The sequence below is a fragment of the Manis pentadactyla genome, chromosome 1, assembly GCF_030020395.1.
Source record: "Manis pentadactyla isolate mManPen7 chromosome 1, mManPen7.hap1, whole genome shotgun sequence".
Lineage (NCBI taxonomy): Eukaryota > Metazoa > Chordata > Mammalia > Pholidota > Manidae > Manis > Manis pentadactyla.
In genome coordinates this window covers 151,955,790-151,979,978 of record NC_080019.1, presented here as the reverse complement: position 1 = coordinate 151,979,978, position 24,189 = coordinate 151,955,790, and the positions used below count along the sequence as shown (strand labels likewise).

The 24,189-nt window shown below is 37.6% G+C and overlaps 1 protein-coding gene across 2 annotated transcripts in view; it reads right to left on the bottom strand.

Moving 5' to 3' along the window:
- Nucleotides 1-18,240, bottom strand: part of ARL13B (ADP ribosylation factor like GTPase 13B) — an 81,540-nt gene extending 63,300 nt beyond the window's left edge. The window contains exons 1-3 of one of the 2 annotated variants that reach the window (XM_036899040.2): nt 16,809-18,240; nt 8,362-8,432; nt 1,219-1,468 (exon numbers count right to left, since the gene is read on the bottom strand). In XM_036899040.2, coding sequence (XP_036754935.2) covers nt 1,219-1,468; nt 8,362-8,432; nt 16,809-16,867 — 380 coding nt within the window. In that variant the 5' untranslated portion in view covers nt 16,868-18,240. The remainder of the gene's footprint in view (nt 1-1,218; nt 1,469-8,361; nt 8,433-16,808) is intronic. The other variant, XM_036899047.2, reaches the window with a different exon arrangement.
- Nucleotides 18,241-24,189: the final 5,949 nt, after the last annotated feature.

Sequence of the window (24,189 nt, the reverse complement as noted above, 5' to 3'; positions counted from 1 at the left end):
GAGAAAAACGGTAAACAGAACTTCCCAATGTGAGCTTGAGTAGATATTTAAGAGGGATTTATAAACATACAAAAAAGAGTGAGATACAGAATTTTACATATTAAATGAACACTACATGCATTACATGTTTCACAAAAATATGCACAGGAAATACATCAAAAAGTTAAAAGTGGTTGATTCTGCATGGCAAGTCAATCTTTTTTTTAACTCATTCTTCCCTACCCTTTTAGATTTATTAAGAATGTGTACTTTTTTGCATATTTTATATATGTTTAAAGCACATTAAAGTTTCCCTCAGATTTAATAAAAGTGAGGATTGATTACATAAATCAAGTAACATCTCTAATTGGTTAAATGCATAAAAATAAAACAGTAACCTTACCAGAAAACAATGCAATAATTACAAATTACACTTTGCAATCAGAGTTTCCAAACTGCATCCTTTTAAAATGTTAATTTACTACCAAGGGACAACTGCTTACAATTTCCATTTAACTACTTAGTAAGCTATTTTTTTTCTTATCCTTACTGGTAGATCACAAGAATGAAGGAAAAAGGACAAGAAGGCAAGGGCACATATTCAGCTTTTAAACTATTATACTTTCACTTTACTGTAGCTCATAGTTATAGCACCATCTAGGGTTTACTACGCAGAAAGGCTGTGAGGGCAGGTTGTACAAATTCTGCCACTTAGTTTTTAAAAAATGTTTAGGCAGTTGAAAAAATGATGTAAGTCTATGACTAAATAGATAACACAGATCACATGTTCAATTTGGAAACACAGAAATCAATGTGGCATTAGAAGAATAAACCATTTAAATGACTTTCAAACACGAATATTCTTCAAGAAAAAAAAGAGCAAATCGTAAAGAAAGAAAAAATGAACACTACTGTAGGACCTTGTTAATAGACCATTTCAAAATGCAATGATAAATTTACTTTGAATAAAAGTAAATTATCAAATAAAATAAAATGTTTATATGTGAATACTCAGGAGATCCAATTATAAGGCTTTTTCACAATATACACTCAACCCTTAGTCTCTGTGGATTACATTGTAACAAGGCCTCCCATATGAACAACTCCCAGTAAATTACATACATTTTATTATACTGCAGTGTGACTATTTTAGCTTATTCAGTACTTCATAACTTAGGCAAATTTCTTTGTGGGCTAATGCTGTTGTTTCTACATTTATAATGGCACCAACTTACTTACACCAATATAGGCTTTCCTGATATCCTAGGATGCCTTAGCACTTCTGACATTGTCTCTTTCGTCTCTTCCATTCTCTCTTCATCACTGGAATCCACAACAAATATTACCCCATAAGACTCAGCATAGTAATTCTTCCAGATTCCCCGAATTCTTTTTCCACCTCCCAAGTCAAAGATGGTGACTTCAAACTTCCCTTGTCTAAGGTAAATTTTGGAAAATCCAACAGTAGGGGCTACATCTTCAGGACACTCTGTTTAAAATGATATAAAGAAATAATCTTTAGACTTCAAATTGATAACAATAAGTTATGTTAAATTATGTTGAATTAATATTAATAAATGACAGTGTTATTCATCATACTTTAGTAATAAATGGAATGTTTATTATTTGTTTATACAGTAAGCATTACATCTAAAGCATACTGGTCAGGTAGAAGAGTAGATACTATATAATATCCAAATAGAATTTACACTCCATGCAAATAGGAATTTCTGTCTATTTGTTGTTTGTTTTTATTGATAAAATTCCAGCTCCTAGAAAAATGCCTACTATATAACAGGCACGTGATAAGTAAGCATCTGTAGAATTAAGAAATGAATGAACTCTTGCCTTCAAGGCTATTGACTCTCCAAATTACAAACAATAAAAATTTCATCCTCTCAACACCACAGCCATCTCCAGGGATCATTACTACTTCTGTGGAATCTTAAAGAAAAACTGAACATTTAGAGAATAGTTTAGGAGAACTAACAAATGGGAGAGGATATGAAGAGAATGCCTACTGTTTTAACTAGCTGAATTAAAGCTAATTGCAATAAAGAGACTTTTGAGGGCAGCTTGTGAACATAAAGAGATTCTATTAGTTCTACAGGAATATGTTTTGGATGTCTCATAAACTGTTAACTGAACTTTATTTTGGACTTCTGTATATGACAAAGAGAAGGTACAAGGTATGTATGATTATAATCAACTAGGTGTGTTAATGACATTAAGAGATTTAAAAGGTCGCTAGGTTCAAGAAGATTTGAATGTGGAGCTGGAACTAGGTAAGATTTAAACAGGTACAAAAGCAATCTAAGTAAAGAAATGACAAAGGCAAGAAGTACATACATGCTGAACACTGTGGCTGGAGCAAACCCCTGATTGTGAATGGGGACTGAAGAGAGTTCTGAAGATAGAGAACTGGAACCATGGGAGGTATTTCAGCAGATCAATAATATAATTAAAGTGACTAAAGTAGTGCTTTATTAATATTCATCTTTGCAAAAGTCTCTATAATTGACTGGAAGTGAGAGTGACAGGCACTTTTCAGAGAGTATGAAAATAAAGAGAGGGATGGAAAAAGAGAACTCTTGAAAGATTACCAGAACCTGGTGACTCAATGGTTATAAAGAAGGGTTCAAACTTCATGTTTGTCTCTTCCATTCTCTCCTCATCACTCGAATCCACAACAAACATTACTCCACTGGACTTTGTTTACAGCCACACAGTCAATTCACATAAGGCTTTTTAAATTTAAAAAATTAAAATTCAGTAAAATTTAAAATTAAGTTCCTCAGTTGTACTAACTACATTTCAAATGCTCAAAAGCCACACTTGGCTAGTGGCCTACCCTGTTGGACAAAGTCAATATAGAACATTTCCATCATTGCAGAAAGTTATTTTGAACAACACTGCTTTAGAGGATCTTATCATTCTCACACTTAGCAAAACATTTGCTATTACAAAGATAAAAAATTTGAAAGGCATCTGCTGTTAGGCTCAGGGGTGACTGAGAAACAGATTTGCAGTGTACTTCTCACTTTCAGCAAGCACCTTAGTACAGTTTACACAGTTCCCTGGAAGGTGAACAGAGACAATACAGTCACTTTTTTTTTTTTATAGGACCTTCCTTATCTAGAAGGAGAAAAACACAAGTTTATAAGCAACATAAGCATCCTGATTCCAAAAACAAGATTACACTAGACATTTAAATAAAAATGTGCAACTAGGTGGTTACCACAGGGGAGGGATTGGAGTGGGCAGGTGGAGAGTGTGGGAGGGTAAAAGGGGCACAAAAATTCTCAATCATAATACAAGCAGTCACAGGGATGGTAGTACAGTATAGAGAATATAGTCAATGATTCTGTAACTTCCTCCTATGTTGACAGATAGTAACTGTAAGATTTAATAACATGGGCAACCGCTGTGTTGTATACTTAAAGCCAATGTAAGATTGTCTATCAACTATATTTCAATTTTTTTAAAAAGTGGATCTAGTCCAGGACAAAATTGGTTTCCATTATTAAAACAGGCAGCTGTCTTTGAGTATGATTTGAGAGGTATCCTCAGGAAACTATTAGGGAAAATAAATCAACTACACTGGAGTAGGGATAAGGGAACTGATATGTACAGAACTACTACTCAGTACCAGGACTTTGTTAGGCATTAGGATGTAAAGATGAATAAGATAGGGTTGCCATTCTCAAAGAATATAGAGTGCAATACAAAGAAGCTGAATACTAATGGGAATAACACAAGAACCTACACGTTCTGTGAAAGTCTGGAAAGAACTGTGTAAGAGTGTTATGGACTGCATGTTTGTGTCCCTCCAAATTCCTATATTGAAGTTCTAACAGCAAAGTGAGGGTATTTGGAAGTGGGATCTTTGGGGGGTAATTAGGTTTAGGTGAGGTTAAGAGGGTGGAACCCCTATGATAGGATTAGTGCTCTTAATGGGAAAAGACCTGAGAGCTTGTTTCCATTCTCTCTTTCTGCCACCTGAGAAAACAGAAAGATGGCTGTCTGTAAACCTGGAAGAGGGCCTTCACCAAGAACCTGACCTTGCTTTTGCACCTTGATCTCATACTTCCAGCCCCTAGAATTGTGAGAAATAACTCTGTTGTTTGAACTACCCAGTCTATGGTAGTTTTAGTGGCCCAAATTAAAGAAGGCAGAGGGCATTCAAGAGGAAAAGGGTAAAGAGAAGGGAGGGATGAGAAGGCTTCGGAGATTAATGAAATGGGAGTGAAGTTTTCAAAACTACAAAATTAAAACAAAGAAAAAAGAACATTCTAGACTAGGAAGCAATGGAAACATGAATAAAATGATGGCAATATTCCAGGAAACCAATTCAGATTAAGTAATTTTTTCAAGGTTACATGGTAGACAGAGCCAGGACTCAAATTCAAGTCTTCGAGGCTTTAAAAGCCTGTTTCTTCTGATACATGAACACCCTCCCCTACTTCTCCATTCTGTCCCTTGGTTCCTACTCATGATACTATGTTTCAAGACTCAAAATTAAAATTTGAGGTTACACTCTTCCCTATAAATTCTTCTATTATCATTCCTTCCCACTTCCAGTATCACCTATATCATCTATCATAATATTCTGTCTTCCTGCTGGTAGACACAGTGGCCTATACATTCCCAGTATGTGCGACCCATCTGTGTATCCTTAGAACTCAGTAAATTGTTCAATACTACACTACTAGACTACTCTGAGAGCTGAAGCTGCTGTCTTTACATCCTCCCTTCTTTTTGTCCTTCCAAATATTTATTCATCCATCCATGTAATCATTTATTGAGACATCATACAAAAACCATGGGTACAAAGATATATGGTCCCCAAACCCAAGGATTTCAGTAAAGTATATGTGTTAAGAAAGTCTCTACAAAGTCTAAGATAAAATGAAAATACACAATCTTATCTATTGAGCATCTAAGAACTGTGCAAGGTCCTAGATGTACAATTAATAAGATCCATTTCTCATCTCACAGAACTCTTACATAGAGGTAAAAAAGGGAAAGCATTTATATAAACAAATAACTAGAATAAAACAAAGATGTGTTAATATCCAACAATGCTAGGGACCAATTCACACAAAGAAGAATTTTCCCACCCAAAATTACAATAGTCTCTTAGGAATTATTAGAAAACATCACTGGACAGTCAGAGAATCCTGTTATTTCAGCTGAGCATATAGCTGTTTAGGATGAAGAAGATAATCATTGGTCTCTGCAGCTAGGGGTGGCCAAAAAAGCAGGTGTTAGGCAGTATGCTAGTGGTGTACTGTTCGGTGTTGAACAGGCTTTGTGGAGGACTCTGATACATAGCATTTGCCAATTTCCATGATGTAAATACTCCCATCATGGCTAACTTCAAACTACCAATGTGAGGTACCTGAACACAGAGTTGGGAAGAGATGTGCCTAATTAGTTCTTGCTAGCTAATATGAGCCAGTAAGAGCAAGTAGAAGCCAGCCCAGAACACCTTTCATTTTAGTCAATGATATGTGAACTTAAAAGTGATGTGGTGGCTTCTGGTTCCCATACTCAAAGGAAAGGATACCCTCCACTCTCCCTCTTCCTTCCAGCCGAAATGCACATATAGTTGTGAGTAACCTTGGACCAGGTAAGCAAGGGAGAAAACTAGCAATGAAAAAGCAGGTAAGAGAAGGAACTTAAGTCCCTAACACCATGGAACTCTTATACCAGCCCTGAACTACTTTTGCCTGTGCTGTTATGAGAGAGAAATAAACTTCTGCTTTCGTATACCACTGTTATTTCAGGTCTCTGTTAAAACAACTGAACCCATATCTAACTAAGGCAATCATTTGATGGCCATGAAGAAGAAAAATTCAAAGAATTGAAGTTCAAGGTAGGGAAAGTACTCTTAGATTTGGAAGCTATACTAACATTATAGATGAAAGACATTGAAGGTTGCATTTAGACAATGGCAACACAGTCTTTAAACTCTGTCTTTAAAGATAAGTAGATATTCTCTCTAGTAAGACAAGTGAGAACAGCATAAACAAAAATACAGTCAGAGCAGAAGCAGTATCAAAAGAAACAATCAGAAGAGAGAGAAGACACATTAATAAGTTGAAGAGTAGAAGCCCTGCGGGAAATGTTGTAAGAAGACTGCTTACTATACCTAAAGCATGGCCTGAACTGAGATACCAAAATGAGTAAAACTGCCCGTTGGGTATTTACAGTGTGGAGAGGTGGAGAAATACATAAACAAAAGGGCAATTAAGAAGTAATATTAGTAGATATAAGTAAGAGCAGGCCAAAATAGAGTAAGTAAAAGTGACCCTTGAATAACACAGGTTTGGACTGGATGGATTTTTTTAAAATAAACATATCAGAATATTTTTAGAAATTCCCAACAATTCAAAACATCTTCTTTTCTCTAGTCTTTTACTTACTGTAACAATAGTGTATATAATACATATAACATATAAAATATATGTTTATGTTATCAGTAAGACTTCCAGTCAATAATTACACTCAGATTTGATATGCAGGGGGCCATACCCCTAACTCCCATGTTATTCAGGGTCCACTGTGGTCAATTCCACTGATGGTGGTGGTAATAGGTAAGAGCAGAAGTAGATCAGAAAAAGACTTCATGAAGGAGACTATGTGATAAATATATGACTTTATGTATTAGTAGATACTCTGTCTTTAAAGATAAGTAGATATTCTCTCTAGTAAGACAAGTGAGAATAGCATAAACAAAAAATACAAAGGCATGAAAAGGCTCAATTTGGAAAACTTTAAGTAGTTCTAATACCTGGAATCTTGAAAATAGAAAAACGGTAAGAAATTAGTCACTTTAAGTATAAAAGTAAATAAAATCATATAAAAAAATTAAAATGTGAATAAAATAATAAAATTAAAATTAAAAAGAATAAATAAATATGAGATGAAAAACAAAAACAGAGCCAGAGGGGGGCTCAAAGTTAAAGGCAGCTTTAACTTTTTGTTCATGATGTGACACCTTAAGCATTTTCTAGACTCAAAAAGAAACTGATGGATAGAGGGAGATGGCATTCAGAAGAGAAAGGGTCTGATGGAATGAAGATGTTCCGAGTACACTCAACCAATCAAATGGTCTGGTCTGATGAGCAGATTCTTTTGTTTTTGCTCCCTTGAATGTGAAACTTTGAAGTAACAGAAGAAGGGAAGATGTTTAGATAAGTGGTCATGGCCTGCAGGCCAAATATGGCTCACCACCTGTTTTTAGATGGCCCTCAAGCTAAGAATGTTTTACATTTTTAAATAACTGCAAAAAAATAGAAAGAATAATATTTCATAATACATCAAATTTTGGTGTCCATAGTTTCACTGAAATATGGCCAGGCTCATTAGTGTACATATTGTCTATGGCTTCCTTCACACTAATGTGCCAGATTTGTTTGGTTGGGAAAGTGACCCTAGGCTCTCAAAGCCTAAAATATTTGGCTCTTTGCAGAAGTTTGCCAAGCCCTGGTTTAGGTGAGGACACTGAGTGCTCTGTCAGAATTAACCTAGGAGATAACCTGAGGGATCCCAAAGACAGTGATACATAATATACATCTAATGCTACATAGTAGAGTTTGGGGTGACAAAACCATTTTCTCAAATAGCAAGTTTTGCAAGGTGTTAATTTTCTTTCATAAACTTCCATAAATAAAAGCCCTGAGTATTTGGTGTGCATGATATTTTGCTGCAACATCTGTTTTCAGCAACAAATATATGTTAGGTTTTCTCCCAGTTCTTACCCTTTAAGATGCCTGGCTGGTACTACATCTTCCGGGGATACAACAAACTCATTAACACAGTCATTTCTATATTGTAGTAAAAGGCATTAAATTAAGACTAAGTAAATGCACCCAGTGACATGTAATATACATGACATAAAGCCCTTTCATGACACAGATGCCCTATCTTTAACATAACTATAAAACTTACATAACATACTGAAAAAAAAAAATCAGGAGATGCAAAGAGAACTGTGATAGCTAACTGTACTTCTACCTCCCTTTCATTTAGCCTTGTGACTAAATTCCAGCCAACATAATATAAGGAGAAGAACTGTGTTCTTAAAGGCAGGGCATGTCCCATTTTTTTATATTATCCTTCTTATTGGCTAGAAGACAGATGTGATCTCTCTTAGTTGATCAAGGACTTCAAGAAGCCTCTGCATCTCTGCATTTATTCAAATCTGAAACCAGATAATAGGCTGCTACTAATAAGCCAGAATCTATTTACCATTTAGCCACAAGTATACTAACAGAAAGTAACTGGATAGACAGTACCTGTACACAATTAATAGGTAATAAAAGTAATTTTAATAAATAATTCAGAATAATCAAATAATAGATATTTCCAGCTTACCTCCTTGGATTCCCTTTGCCGTTGCCGTTTTACCAGCATTATCAAGTCCCACCATCACAAGAGTCACCTTTCTTAAAATAATAAAAATTTAAAAACCATATTCTGAGTTAATTCAGTATTAGAGAAAAATAAAAGCAAATGTATTCATTCAAGCATCATTTAAAGAGCATCTATTATGTACAGACAATCTGCTTGCCAGGAGGGTACAATAATGAATAAAATTTCAAAAAGCAAAATTCATGAAAAATACCTTTAAAAATGTCATCTTTTTGTTCTCCTAGCAAAAAGAGGGAAAATATACAACAGATAACCTAAAGGCTAGAGAAGAAATAAAGAAAAGAAGGAAGTGAGAAAGGGAAGAGGGAGATGGATTCTAAGATGAGTTATCATGACAAAAGATTCAAGTTTCTAGTTAACTGAATTCTAAAGATTATAACAAATCTGCTTTTTCTTATGAAATTACATAAAAATTATTGTTAGGTTCTAGACAATACCGGTGTCCTCAACTCTATTTTTACATACGCAGCCAAATACAAATCTTAAATATAGTATTATAGTAACATGGTTATTAACTTAAGGGCTAACCTATTTTGAAAGCAGGTTCTTACAATTACAAATGTTTCTGATGACATAGTTAAGTTTCACAGAGTCAAAAAAAGTCTTGTTCAGTTTTATAACTGAAGAAACATAAATCCAGAGTCATAAGACATAAGACATTAAGGCACTTATAGTCAGAACCAGTAACTAATTCACCTAGCTCCTAAGGACTTCTTAAAGCTGGGACAGGTATAAATGAACAAATCTACTGTACTTGTCCTGTTTTGTTGGTGATTCAGTCTACCACTAATGCTCATTTCTGCTGTAGGCTTAACTACTGCATAATGTAAGAGGTGAGCCCATCTATGAACTCCATGGATTTGGGAATGCAGAGAGAAAGCCACACTGTATATAATAGGGCTGCCATTTTAAAACCACACGGCGACACTCCTATGGGGTAGAATCAGGGTTTTTACCAAGTACAGTCATTCTTCATTTACAATCATCCCAAAAAGGATTAAAAAAATAGAAACAAGATGGCAAGAAAAGATGTTCTTTCATCTTTCTAGGTCTGACTCTCTTGGATCTGGGTTTTTTTTTTTCTCCAGATGTATATGGAAGGTCTATACAATAAAGAGAAAGGACAGAGGTGAGGGTATGAGGCAGTCCAGTTATGTGTCTCAAGCTGAGGAAAAACAAGCTCAGTATTGCAAAAACCAATTGGTCATTTATTCAACAGTTACTGACTATCTTCTGTATACCAGACACCCATGTTCTAAGCACTTGAGATATATGTAAGCACTTGAGATACATTTGTTTACCAAAAATAACCACAACAACAATAAACAAACAAAAACAGATAAACTCTTCCTTTACTTAACAGAATTTGGTAGCAGGAGTCAAACAATAATAATAAATATAGGAAATAAGTAAATTATAACATTAGTATGGCAGAAGGTGATGGAACCTTACAGAAAAAGCATAGAGTAGAGCAGGGTAAAGAGGAGCAGGAGTAGGGATGGGAGGTGGGTTGCAATTTTATGTAGGGTGATCAGGCAGGCCTCACTGAGAAGGTAAAGTCTGAGCAAGGTCTTGAAGGAGGGCGTTAGTCAAGCAAATATCTGGAGCAGGAGAGAACAGCTGGGGCAAAGGTGCTAAGGTGGGCACCAGCAGGAATGGTCCAGTCACAGCTAGAAACCAGTAAGGTAAAACACAGTGAGAAAAGGGCAGGGAAGAAGGACAGGGCTACAAACACATCAGAGAACAGATTACACAGGGCCTTAGGCATGGTGAGGACTTTGGCTTTTGTAAGGTACAATTAATTTACTCTCCATTTAATTTCCTTTGTTATCCAGGAAACTTAGTCTTTTCTAAATGCTTCAAAGACCCTACGCACCATGGGGAATAAAGAGAGAAGTACGTCTATAGTCAGTGCAAGAGTAAAGTAGTTGCAATCAGCAGCATCCCCACACCCAAGCCCCAGTCAGCCAACCGGAATGCCAGAGATCCACAGCACATTGTGAATTTAAGGAACTGAGGTGGTATGTAAGGTCTAGGTACCTTGATCCATGTGGAAACTTTACCTGCATTATCAATGCTGAAAAACATGAGCTTATTTCTTGAAAAAGCTATGAGATATTTAGAGTAGAATAAAGAACATGACTTAAGATAACAAAACAATTTCCAAACAAAATACAGTAGATAACTACCCAAGAATGATGGATAATTTCAATAATATCTTAGATAATTCAAGTTACTAAATATCCCATGAATTAGACTAAAATAACATCAAAGATAATTCAATTGTTCTTTAACAATTTATAATTCATTTCAGGATATGCAGTGCCTCAAACATCACCATGAGCCAAAACAATTACTTTTGGGAAACAAATGCCCATCTTCTGCTTGTTTGTATCATTTATTCTATAAATATTGATTTACCTATGATACAATAGCAAACAAACATCCACAATCTCTAACCCTCATAAACCTTAGAGCCTAGCAAGAATACAGGCATTGGAGAGGTGAGTACCCATAATGAGAAAGCACAGGCAGCTACAGGAAGAGACAGCAGGCAACTGTGCCACCCCCAGGAGGAAGGAAGGCTGTACTACAAACCCACAGCAACTGGCTGAGCAGTTCCCAAGACATCACGGGAACTTTCCCATCTCTTGAGCCAAAGTAAAAAATCTCAACCATAAGAGGCTGCCACCAATGTGCAGCTGCCCAGCATAGGCAGAGGAAACCAGAGCAAGGTGCAAAGGGGCAACATTCTCACAGGAGACCACACCCAGTGCGCCTGCCACTCCCAACAGGGCTCTGGGCTACCCTGATGGTGACCCCGCCCATGGCAGCATAGGAGATTAATCCGGATGCTGCGCCAGGTGTGCGTGTAACTGACACAGGCAGCGGAAAAGGGCAAGGAAACCAACAAGCAGGAAAGGGCTTTGTTCTCCCAGCTGACACACATGCTACCTGCCTATAGCTACCTCTATCGCCACGAAAAGGCAGAAGAATTTGGTTCAGAACAGAATCACCCAGATAACCCCCAAGAAAGGGCATGGAGAGATAGATTTAACCAATCTTCCTGAAAAAGAATTCAAAATAAAGGTCATAACCATGCTGATGGACCTGCAGAGAAATATGTAAGAGTTAAAGGATACAGTTGAGAGGGAGAATACAGCAATAAAACAATCTCTGGAAGGACTTAAGAGCAGACTGGATGAGGTGCAAGAGGCAGTTAATGGAATAGAAATCAGAGAACAGGAACACAGAGAAGCTGAGGCAGAGAGAGATAAAAGGATCTCCAGGAATGAAAGAATATTAACAGAATTGTGTGACCAATCCAAACGGAAGAATATTCGCATTATAGGAGTACCAGAAGAAGAAGGGAGAGAAAAAGAGAAAGAAAGTGTCTTTGAAGAAATAATTGCTGAAAACTTCCCCAAACTGGGGGAGGAAATAGTATCTCAGAACATGGAAGCTGACAGAACACTCAACAAAAGGGACCCAAGGAGGACAACACCAAGACACATAATAATTAAAATGGCAAAGATCAAATACAAGGACAGAGTATTAAAGGCAGCCAGAGAGAGAAAAAAGGTTACCTACAAAGGAAAACCCATCAGGGCTATCATCAGACTTCTCAACAGAAACCTTACAGGCCAGAAGAGAATGGCATGATATATTTAATGCAATGAAACAGAAGGGACTTGAACCAAGGATACTGTATCCAGCATGAATATCATTTAAATATGAAGGAGGGCTTAAACAATTTCCAGACAATCAAAAGTTGAGGGAATTTGCCTCCCACAAACCAACTCAACAGGATATTTTAAAAGAAGTGCTCTAGATGGAAGCACTCCTAAGGCTAAATAGATGTCAACATAGAAAATAAAATGACAACAAAGAAAGCAGACCAACCAAATACTAACTAAAGGCAAAAACTAAAATCAACTACTCACAAAAGCAGTCAAAGGAAATACAAAAGAGTACAGAATAAAACACCTAACATATAAAGAATGGAGGAGAAGGAATAAGAAGTGAGAGAAATAAAGAATCATCACTGTTTATAATAGCTAAATAAGAGAGTTAAGTTAGATGGTTAGATAGTAAAGAAGCTACCATTGAACCTTTGGTAACCATGAATCTAAAGCCTACAATGGCAATAAGTACGTATCTTACAATAATCACCCTAATTGTAAATGGACTGAATACACCAATCAAAAGACACAGAGTAATAGAATGGATAAAAAAGCAAGACCCATCTATATGCTGCTTACAAGAGACTCACCTCAAACCCAAAGACAAACACAGACTAAAAGTCAAGGGATGGAAAAAGATATTTCATACAAACAATAGGGAGAAAAGCAGGCATTACAGTACTTGAATCAGACAAAACAGACTTCAAAACAAAGAAAGTAACAAGAGATAAAGAAGGACATTACATAATCATAAAGGGGTCAGTTCAACAAGAGGATATAACAATTATAAATATATATGCACCCAATACAGGAGCACCAACATGTGAAACAAATAGTAACAGAATTAAAGGAGGAAATAGAATGCAATGCATTCATTCTAGGAGACTTCAACACACCACTCACTCCAAGGGACAAATCCACCAGACAGAAAATAAGTAAGGACAAAGGCACTCAACAACACATCTGTTAAGAAAAGATGGACTTAACAGACATCTACAGAACTCTACACCCAAAAGCAGCAGGATACACACTGTTCTCAAGTGCACATGGAACATTCTCCAAAATAGACTACATACTTGGACACAAATAGAGCCTCAGTAAATTCAAAAAGACTGAAATTCTACCAACCAAATTCTCAGACAGAAAGGCATAAAACTAGAAATAAATTGTACAAAGAAAACAAAAAGGCTCACAAACACATGGAGGCCTAACAACATGCTCCTAAATAATCAATGGATCAATGACCAAATTAAAATAGAGATCAAGCAATAAACAGAGACAAATGACAACAACAGCACAAAGCCCCAACTTCTGTGGGATGCAGCGAAGGCAGTTCTAAGAGGAAAGTATATAGCAACCCAGGCCTATTTAAAGAAGGAAAAACAATCCCAAATGAATAGTCTAAAGTCACGATTATTGAAACTGGAAAAAGAAGAACAAATGAGGCCCAAAGTCAGCAGGAGGAGGGACATAATAAAGATCAGAGAAGAAATAAATAAAATTGAGAAGAATAAAACAAAAGAAAAAAATCAATGAAACCCACAGCTGGTTCTTTGAGAAAATAAACAAAATAGATAAGCCCCTAGCCAGACTTATTAAGAGAAAAAGAGAAACTACACACATCAACAGAACCAGAAATGAGAAAGGAAAAATCAGGACAGACCCTACAGAAATACAAAAAATTATTAGAGACCACTATGAAAATCTACATGCTAACAAGCTGGAAAACCTAGAAGAAATGGACAACTTCCTAGAAAAATTAAAACTTCCAAGAATGACCAAAGAAGAAACAGAAAATCTAAATGGACCAATTATCAGCAAAGAAATAGAAATTGAAGTGGTAATCAAAAAACTACCCAAGAACAAAATTCCTGGTCCAGATGGATTCACTGCTGAATTTTATCAGACATACAGAAAGACAAAATACCCATTTTTTCTTAAAGTTTTCCAAAAAATGGAAGAGGAAGGAATATTTCCAAACTCATTCTATGAAGCCAGAATCACTCTAATACCAAAACCAGGCAAAGAACCCAGAAAAAAAGAAAATTACAGAGCAATATGCCTGACGAACATACATGCAAAAATACTCAACAAAATAATAGCAAACCGAATTCAAAAATACATCAAGAGGATCATACACCATGATCAAGTGGGATTCATCTCAGGGATGCAAGGATGGTACAACATTTGAAAATCCATCAACATCATTTAACACATCAACAAAAAGGACAAAAACCACATGATCATTTCCATTGAAGCTGAAAAAGCTTTGGACAAAACACAACATCAATTCATGATAAAACCTCTCAACAAAATGGGTATAGAGGGCAAGTACCTCAACATAATAAAGGCCATATATGACAAACCCACAGCCAACATCATACTTGACAGCGAGAAGCTGAAAGTTTTTCCTCTAAGATCGGGAACAAGACAGGATGCCCACTCTCCCCACTTTCATTCAACATAGTACTAGAGGTCCTAGCCACAGCAATCAGACAACACAAATAAATAAAAGGCATCCAGATTGGTAAGGAAGAAGTCAAACTGTCACTGTTTGCAGATGAAATGACATTGTACATAAAAAACCCTAAAGAATCCACTCCAAAACTACTAGAACTAATATCTGAATTCAGCAAAGTTGCAGGATACAAAATTAATACACAGAAATCTGTTGCATTGCTATACACTAACGATAAACTGGAAGAAAGAGAAATCCGGAAAACAGTTCCATTCTCAATTGTATCAAAAAGAATAAAATACATACGAATAAACCTAACCAAGGAAGTGAAAGACCTATACCCTGAAAACTATGGGACACTCTTAAGAGAAATTAAAGAGGACATTAATAAATGGAAATTCATCCCGTGCTCTTGGTTAGGAAGAATTAATATTGTCAAATGGCCACCCTGCCTAAAGCAATTGACAGATTCAATGCAATCCCCATCAAAATACCTACAACATTCTTCAATGAATTAGAGCAAATAGTTCTAAAATTCATATGGAATGACAAAAGACCATGAATAGCCAAAGCAATCCTGAGAAGGAAGAATAAAGCAGGGGGAATTATGCTCCCTGACTTCAAGCTCTACTACAAAGCCATATTGTCTAACCCAATACACAAAAGTAAACTCGAAATGGATCAAAGACCTGAATGTAAGTCATGAAGCCATAAAACTCTTAGAAAAAAATATAGGCAAAAATCTCTTGGACATAAACATGAGCAACTTCTTCATAAACATATCTCTCAGGGCAAGGGAAACAAAAGCAAAAATGAACAAGTGGGGCTATATCAAACTAAAAAGCTTCTGTACAGCAAAGGATATCATCAGTAAAACAAAAAGACATCTTATAGTATGGGAGAATATATTCATGAATGACAAATCTGATAAGGGGCTGACATCCAAATTATATAGAGAGATCACATACCTCAACAAAGAAAAAGCAAATAAGCCAATTAAAAAATGGGCAGAGGAGCTGAACAGACACTTCTCCAAAGAAGAAATTCAGATGGCCAACAGGCACATGAAAAGATGCTCCACATAGCTAATCATCAGAGAAATGCAAATTAAAACTACAATGAGATATCACCTCACACCAGTTAGGATGGTCAACATCCAAAAGACAAACAACAACAAATGTTGGTGAGGATGTGGAGAAAGGGGAACCCTCCTACACTGCTGATGGAATGTAAACTAGTTCAACCATTGTGGAAAGCAGTATGGAGGTTCCTCAAAAATCTAAAAATAGAAATACCATTTGACCCAGGAATTCCACTCCTAGGAATTTACCCTAAGAATGCAGCAGCCCAGTTTGAAAAAGACATATGCACTCCTATGTTTATCACAGCACTACTTACAATAGCCAAGAAATGGAAGCAATCTAAGTGTCCATCAGTAGATGAATGGATAAAGAAGAGGTGGTACATATACACAGTGGAATATTATTCAGCCATAAGCAGAAAACAAACCCTACCATTTGCAACAACATGGACGGAGCTAGAGGATATTATGCTCAGTGAAATAAGCCAGGCAGAGAAAGACAAGTACCAAATGATTTCACTCATCTATGGAGTATAAGAACAAAGCAAAAACTGAAGGAGCAAAACAGCAGCAGACTCATAGAACCCAAGAATGGACTAACAGTTACGAAAGGGAAAGGGACAGGGGAGCATGGGTGGGAAGGGAGGGATAAGGGGGAAAACAGGGCATTAGGATTAGCACACATAACGTAGCGGGTGGAGGGGACACGGGAAAGGCAGTATACCACAGAGAAGACAAATAATGATTCTATAGCATCTTACGGTGATGGGCAGTGACTGTAATGGGGTATGTGGGGGGGACTTGATAATAGAGGGAGTCTAGTAACCATAATTCTGTTTAAGAAATTGTACATTAACGATATAAAAATTAAAATTTTAAAAAAAATACACAACGGATAGTTTCCAATTCCATATACACACAAAATCCACAACTTAAAAAAAATTCGAATCCATTTATATTACAACAATGAGATTACTGAGAATTTAAATGCAACTGGACTAAACAGGCTACTTTTTTCTCTCTCTCCCTCCGGGGAAAAGTTAACCTGCACGCTAAAGCATTCCCAGAGGCCTGGAGAAACCGGTCCAGGCAGAGAGGCAGAAGAGGCGGAGAGCAGCCCTCCCTCTCCATCCCCTGGGACCGCGTCGGGCGGCGGACTCCAGCCTACCTGACCGGCTCCCGCCACCGCTTGAACCAGCTGCAGCAGTTGTCCATCAGACTGAACATCCCAAGCCGCTCCCCCCGCCGCCTCCCATCCGAGCCCAGAGGGATGGACACCGACTGCCTCGGGCAGAGCCCGGGAACCGCCTCCGCTCCGAAGCGCCCCGCAGCAGTAATGGCCCTGGGAAAAGGCCGGGAGGACGCTGAAGGCGGTCAGCCCGAGCACCAAGACAAGTAACTGTGCCCACCCACGAGCGCACAAGGCGCTCCCCGCCCAGGCGGAGCTGTGCGAAACACACAGACTCAACACACACAAGACAGGTTAGCTGGGCCCCGCCAGAGAAAACCCGGCGCCGACGTGCTGACGTTCCTCTCACGCGCGGAAGGCCCGCCCCAAGCACCGCCCATGCACTGTCCCAATCACCGTTAGAAGACCCGCGGCGGAGGCCTGTGAGTGGTTGGAGGGGCCCGGCTCATCCCCACGCGAACGGTGGAAGGATGAAGGGGGCGTGGCTTAGAGGAGGAGGCGGGGCTGCGGAGGAGGTATTTCTCGTAACTAGGCAACGGAGAGCGTCCAGACGTCTGTTGAGGAACAATTATTAGGCAAGGCTTTTTTTTCAGTATACTTAGGGTGCTGCGTCTCATCTGTCTCCAACCCTAACTGAGACCCAGAGGTCTCAGGTCTAGCACGTGTTTTGTTTTGTTTTATAAAGCGGGGGTGGGGATCCTTTGGGATCCCTGCAGACGGGCTGCACAACTACAGAAACAATACACTGGAGCAATTATTATAAGTTAAGGACAAGGGAAAAACTCATTTGCTAACTGTCCAGTAATTCAGAAGAGAGTGGCATTTTAATAGTGTTTAATCTGTTTAATGTTTATCGCTGCTTGTTACTTAAAAGTGATATGGGATTGTGTATTTATTATGTGAGGGGTTATGATTACAAAAAAAAATGTCCTTTGTAGAAAACGTGAAAAATAGTGAAAAATGATGAAGAAGAAATCTCATACTCACTACCCAAAAATAACCATTGTTAACATTTTGATGATTGTTCTTTTCAGGATTTTTAGTTACAGGAACTGCTAGCTGTTTGGTTTCTTCAAGATGGAGATCATGATGTGCTGGTGGTTGTTTGATGTATTTTGTTTTATTTAAAGAAATATGTAATATCTGCATTTCTTTTTATATTATTTGAAAAGAAATAATAAGTACATTCCTTATAGGAAAAAAAATGCATGCACAACATGTAGGGACCTGTGTCTCCATTCAGTATATACATAAATACATATTTTCAAATCCTGGTAAAAGGAGAAAGGGCCCTGAGAAGCCCAGTGTATACAGGGAAAAATAATGGCTTGGGACTAAGATCTAGTTTTAAAATCTCTGTCCTTTACTACTCATGTAACCTTAATTCAAACTCCTATAGATCTCTTACAGCTTCCTGTCTCTGTAGCCAGGTACCCCATCTGTAAAATGGAATGAAAATGCCTACTTTGCAGGTTTGCTAACATAATAAATGAGAGAAATAAAACCTCAAGTGTGATTTCTAACAGATAATAGCAGATCATGAAGGTGGTGTCACCTGTCCCATAAACATTTATGGCATATATCCTCCTACCTCTTTCTTCAAATTGTTAGGGATCTTATTCACTGTTCTCATTGTTGACTTCGTAACTTCAGTTTCCTTTCCAGTTTCTTTCCACTTGCTCAAGGCTATATGACCTCTACTGGTTTTGTTAATCGGACCTGACCATCCTCCTCAGTGCAAGATGCTGCCTCTGCTGGACTGTCCTGTCCAGACACTGTAATACCTCTGTTTTACAGTAATAAATAAGAAATTTAGATGATATCCTCATGAATTTTCTTCTTTCCTGTTATCTTTGTTTCCTCTTATTTTCTAATATATCATGACATCCACCTCCTCTTTTGCAAGGATAACCACTTTCCTGAGACTTTGACAAACCTCATTTTTCAACTTTCTGAAATCCTGCCCTTTGATTACTTCTTGATCCAACATCCTAAAAATATCCCTCCTCATTTTTTCTTAGATATTTGGCTACAATTTTCAAGGTAATTAAAGAATGGGTAAGAGAGCAGGGCAGGATAAAGACACAATCTCCTCTTAGCTTTGAGTCAAGGTAGTACTATTCTGCTCACTCTACTTTCACAATCCAATTTCTTAAACTCGTGGTTTGAGATCATTAAAGCATAAATATTTTTGCTATTCACTTTATCAATTTACTGTGATTGGGCTTCTGTCCCATCAAACTACTCAAAACACATTTTTTTCTGGATGTAACATGTCTTCCTAATTGCTAATTTCCTATATCTTCCTAATTTTCATTTGCATCACTTAATGCATTTAGTTAATTTCTCAGAAACTTTCCTCCTTTGGCTTTTCACAATTATTCATTGTTCTGGTTCTCTTCTGATCTCACTGGTAATTCCTCCTCAAGTTCCTATATGTATTCTCCAAGATGCAACCTTATTCCCCTGTTTTTTAAAGGCATGTTCTCTTGGAGAATCCAATGACTATTTGTGTGCCTGAAGGGCCATGCTATGCAGTTGTAGCTTGAGCATTTCTGGAGTAACACTCAACACCTTAATTTTTCCAAAAATATACTCAACCCCAGCTCTTCTTCATGTCTTCCCTACTTCTGATAGGGATATATTACCAAACATTTCTGGTGCTCACATACAGCTGGTCATTTGCTTAACTAAGTTGACTGTAAGATTTTCAATATAAAATGATTTGGTAGACAAGTGCAGCCAACTGTTTCCAATCCTCTTTCTTTTTACAAGCACATGAGATAGTTACCCCCACCCTCTTCAAATCACGGAATGTTCTTTGTCCAGTAATACGTGAGGGTAGTAGTTGTGTCACCTCTTGGTGAAAGCATTTCAGAACTGGTACACAGTTTTCCACATTATCTCTTCTTTTGCAATGGTAATTATGGAAGACTCTGTTAACTTTAAGTACTATAAAATCAATACAGTATGGAATGCTAAGCTAACACGTGGAAGACAGCTACCTGGAAAGACCTCCAGCTGACTTCCAGTGAGCAAGAAACAAACTCTTACCTTAAACCATTGTAATCTGTGACTTTTAATCACAGTATAATCTAATTTATTCTGAATGATAAAAATAATCTTGCTGTCATTCTAGTTAAGACTTTTGTTTCATCTCCCAGGCACTGTGGAAATAACCTCCTAAATATTACTTGGTTTCTTTTTTCCCCCAGCTTTATTTAGGTATAATTGATAAATAAAATTGTAATATATTTTAAAGTATACAATGTGATGATTTGATATATGTATATGTATACAAAGTGAAATGATTCCCACAATCAAGTTAACCCATCACCTTACATTGTTACTTTTTTTTCTTCTGGTGAGAACACTTAAGATCTATTCTCTTAGCAAATTTTGAATATACAGTACAGTACAATTAACTGTAGTCACCATGCACTACATGAGATCCTCAGAACTTACTCATCTTTTAATTGAAAGTTTGCACCCTTTAAGCAGCTTCTCCCTATTTCCCCACCCCCAGAGCCCAGCAACCACCATTCTACTCTCTGTTTCTATGAATCTGACTTCAAGTCTCTACATATACATGATCTCGAACAGTATTTGTCTTTGTCTGGTTTATTTCACTTAGCATAATTCCCTAATGCTGTATCTTTATCCATTCATCTGTAAAAGGACACTTAGTTTGTTCCCACATCTTGGCTATTGTGAATAATGCTGTAATGAACATGGGGTACAGGTATGTCTGAGGTAGAGATTTTGCCTCTGGATTATACACAGAAGTGGCACTGTTGGATGATATGGTAGTTCGACTCCTAATTTCTTGAGGAAACTTTATGCTGTTTTCCACAGTAGTTGCACCAATATACATTCCCACCAAGTGTACAAGGGTTCCATTCTCTCCACATTCTCACCATCAGTTATGTCTTTACAATGCTACTTGGTTTCTAATCTTTGTCTGCCCTGTTCCATTTTGTAATCATTCACAAGGTAACATTCTTAAAGTACAATCATGACAATCACTTTTTCTAAAACAAACATACAAACAACAAACAAAACAAGACCAGTCTTCAGTGCCTGTGGTTTAACTATTTAAGCCTGATTGTTAGTTTTCACCAAGCAATATTTAAAGATTATTACAGAAAACTCAATAAAAGGAAAATGATACATAATCCCACTACAGGAAATGATCACTGTTGATATTTTGTCATAAATATTCCCAGGCTTGTATTGTTAAACTGAATTTAGTTGAATGTTTATGTACCAGTCATTGTTCTAAGCACTTGGAATATAGTTGTGGAAAAAAAAAATTCCTGCCCTCATGGAATTTATATTCTAGTGGTAGGGAGGAATAAAGAGGTGGATAATAAACAAAAATGAGACAATATATTAGAAATGTAAAAACGGATAAGGAAAAGGGATTAGGATTAGTACTGGGAAGGGGATTAAATTAGCTGTTAAATTTTGGATGGGATTCAATTGCATATTTACAACTATTCTGCAAACAAATTTTGGCCAAGTGAATTGACCAAGTGTTAATCACTAATGAGCTAAAGTCAGAGATCAACTTCACAGAGTGTACTTCTGAGATAAATTAAAACCTTAAAATTTTATCCAAAAATGTGTTATTAAACTTTGTCATTAAATACTTCAGTATATGACTTTTCAAAAGTTGACATTGCAGCGTATGTAGATAGCACACACAGTTTTTCAGCACTGACAAGTATTGTTAGCACTGTGATACACATTTTTTGTATTAAGAAGATACTCATTTTCAATTGAAGTCTTTAGGAAAGTAAGATTTTTCTTTCAGGTACCTCATGTTTCTCTAACATGCCCTTCTTCAAACTCTATTTATGTCTGTTTTGGAGATTATTTGTTATGAAATGTTGTTGATTCACGGTTTGGGAAGTTTTCCCTTCTTGCAAAATTTTGACATCTCAAAATCAGTGCTCTGCTATTTCCTCCTCACAAGATGAGGAGATTCCCAAATTGAGCCTTTACTTCAAAGACTCGTGGTCTAAATGCATTTAAATATTGGACAATTAAATGAATTAATGACTTAAAGGTCACTGTGTTTAATGTTTTGATTGCTAGCACACCAACAATTCTACACAGATAAGTATCATATTTATAATTAAATCACTCTGGGCTGGGAATAAGGTGGGGAATAGATTGACATGGTAGAGACAGACACAGAAAGAAGGAAGATATTTTAAAAGAGGGAAGTGTCTTCTATGTTCAATAATTCCACTGCAAATGTTATCAGAAAATGTGTCTCTAATATCACCTTCCATCCAAGTGGATCACAGAACCATAGAAAGGTGGAGGTGGAAGAGACCCTTGAAGATGATCAGCCTATTGACTTTCACTCACACACATAGTAAATCAATAGATATGTTCATTTAGGCAGAAGTTTTAGAAGTGATCATAGTAAATACACCTTAAATACTACTATTTCACACATATTAATTGCTTCACAATTCTTAAGTCCTTATATTAATACTATGAAAACCCACTATTATCCCCATTTTGCAGATGATATTACTGAGACTCAGAGAAGGTAAGCGATATGCTTAAAGTTACACAACCAATAAGTGGCAGAGTATCACGATCTGAATCCAGGCTGTTTAGCTCCAGAGGAAGCCTTAAACATTCAGTCACATATTTCAATGGTGTATGTCTACACACAAGAAGTGGAGGTAATATGCAAAAGACAAAACCATTGTCAGGCAGCTGCATCTGGGGAGGTCTCTCCCTAATCACTAGGTAAAATCTTAACCTTGACTCTGATCAAGAAAGAATTCTCAAACAGGTCAGAGAGTGTAGGTAAGGAAGGAATTCATTAAAGCGAGAGTAGCAGCAAATGGCAGCAGCAGAGTGGGCAGCAAAGAGCAAGGAAAAACACAGGGAGGAAAGGGAAGCCAATAGAACTCCTGCTCAGCATAAGGCAAATCCTTGCCAACTCCTGAAGCCAGCGTCACCTGGTGTCCAGTGTCTGCTTGAATCTGCACGGCATGGGAAGTAAACTCTTTCACCCCAGGATGTGGGATGGATTGAGATTATGTTCTGAGGACTTCCCAAAGCAAAGAAAGGAGATTTTCGGGAAGACTGCTAAAGAGCATGATATTAGAGCTGCAGTCAGGTCCAGATCACCCATGTGACAGGAATTTGCAAGCCCAAATCAGAGAGCTTAGTAGCCCTTCCATACTTATCTGAAGTAGGACAGAGTGAAGACTTGTGCTTAAATCCAGAAAATTAGATGAAATGGCAAAGTAACAAAGACACCACTGGAAGAGCACGGGCAAAAAACACAGTAAGTTGAGCCCTGAGAAGTCTTTAAGGCAAAGTACACACTCAAAGGATGGGAGCGTGGGCAACCTCAGAAAGGAAGCACACTTAAGGGTTTAGGATTCTGTTGTTTAAGGCTTTCAAGAATGTGGCAGAGAGCAGGGCATCTAGGCTTCACATGTGGTCTCATGTTGTCTATCTCCAGTGAGAGACATTATGTAATCATGCATAGTCCTTTAGATATTATGTAAGATAAATTTAACACAAGGAATATCTTCATCCTGTTCTTCTACAAGATAGTGGTTGTCTTCAAGCACTGGGGACATATCACTTAGGACTGCCTGCCCTGCCTTAAGATAGGGTCAGTTGTTGGCTAGTTACCATATAACTAACATCTTAGGCCTCTTCCCTCCTAACACCCTGGTTTTTTAAATGAAATCTTACTTACCCTCTGGTTCTTACTATACTGTTTATACCTTGGCATTTTTCATCATAGGCAGGAAAAACCAACCATGATGCTTGTCCCATGTCTCTGCCCTACCTCAAAACGAGCTGTTTGAAGGTGACAGAATTTGAAACAGTTTTTCTCAAAAACATTTTTTTGACTATAGTTATTTTTACATCATGAATGCCAAAACAAAATAAAAATGTGGGCGGTCAAGCAATCTCATTTGCTTCCATTATCTCTGTGATCTATAGCCTTCCTAGAGTTTTCATTTGCTTTTAACTTTTGGCTAATGTCTTCATTCGCAACTTTTAATCTCACCATTTTTCTTTCTCAACCTAGATGCGCCCCCGGACTCTTGAGTCCTCGAAGTTCTCTTGGCCACTCAGCCTCCCACCCCAGGTCGCTGCTTTTTCACTGTTGGTTTCCCCTTCGCCTGGGGAAACTGGCGGAGCAAGGGAACGCTGGAGCTCGGGAGCAGGCGAGGAAGGATGCCTCTGCAGTGTTTACTAGGCCTCCGGTTTCTCCTGGAGCCCTGCCCCCGGAGCCCTGCCCCCAGCTCCGGAAAGCTTCCAGGAAACGTCCCCGTTATCACTCCTCGGGCTGGGGGCTGGGAGCGGG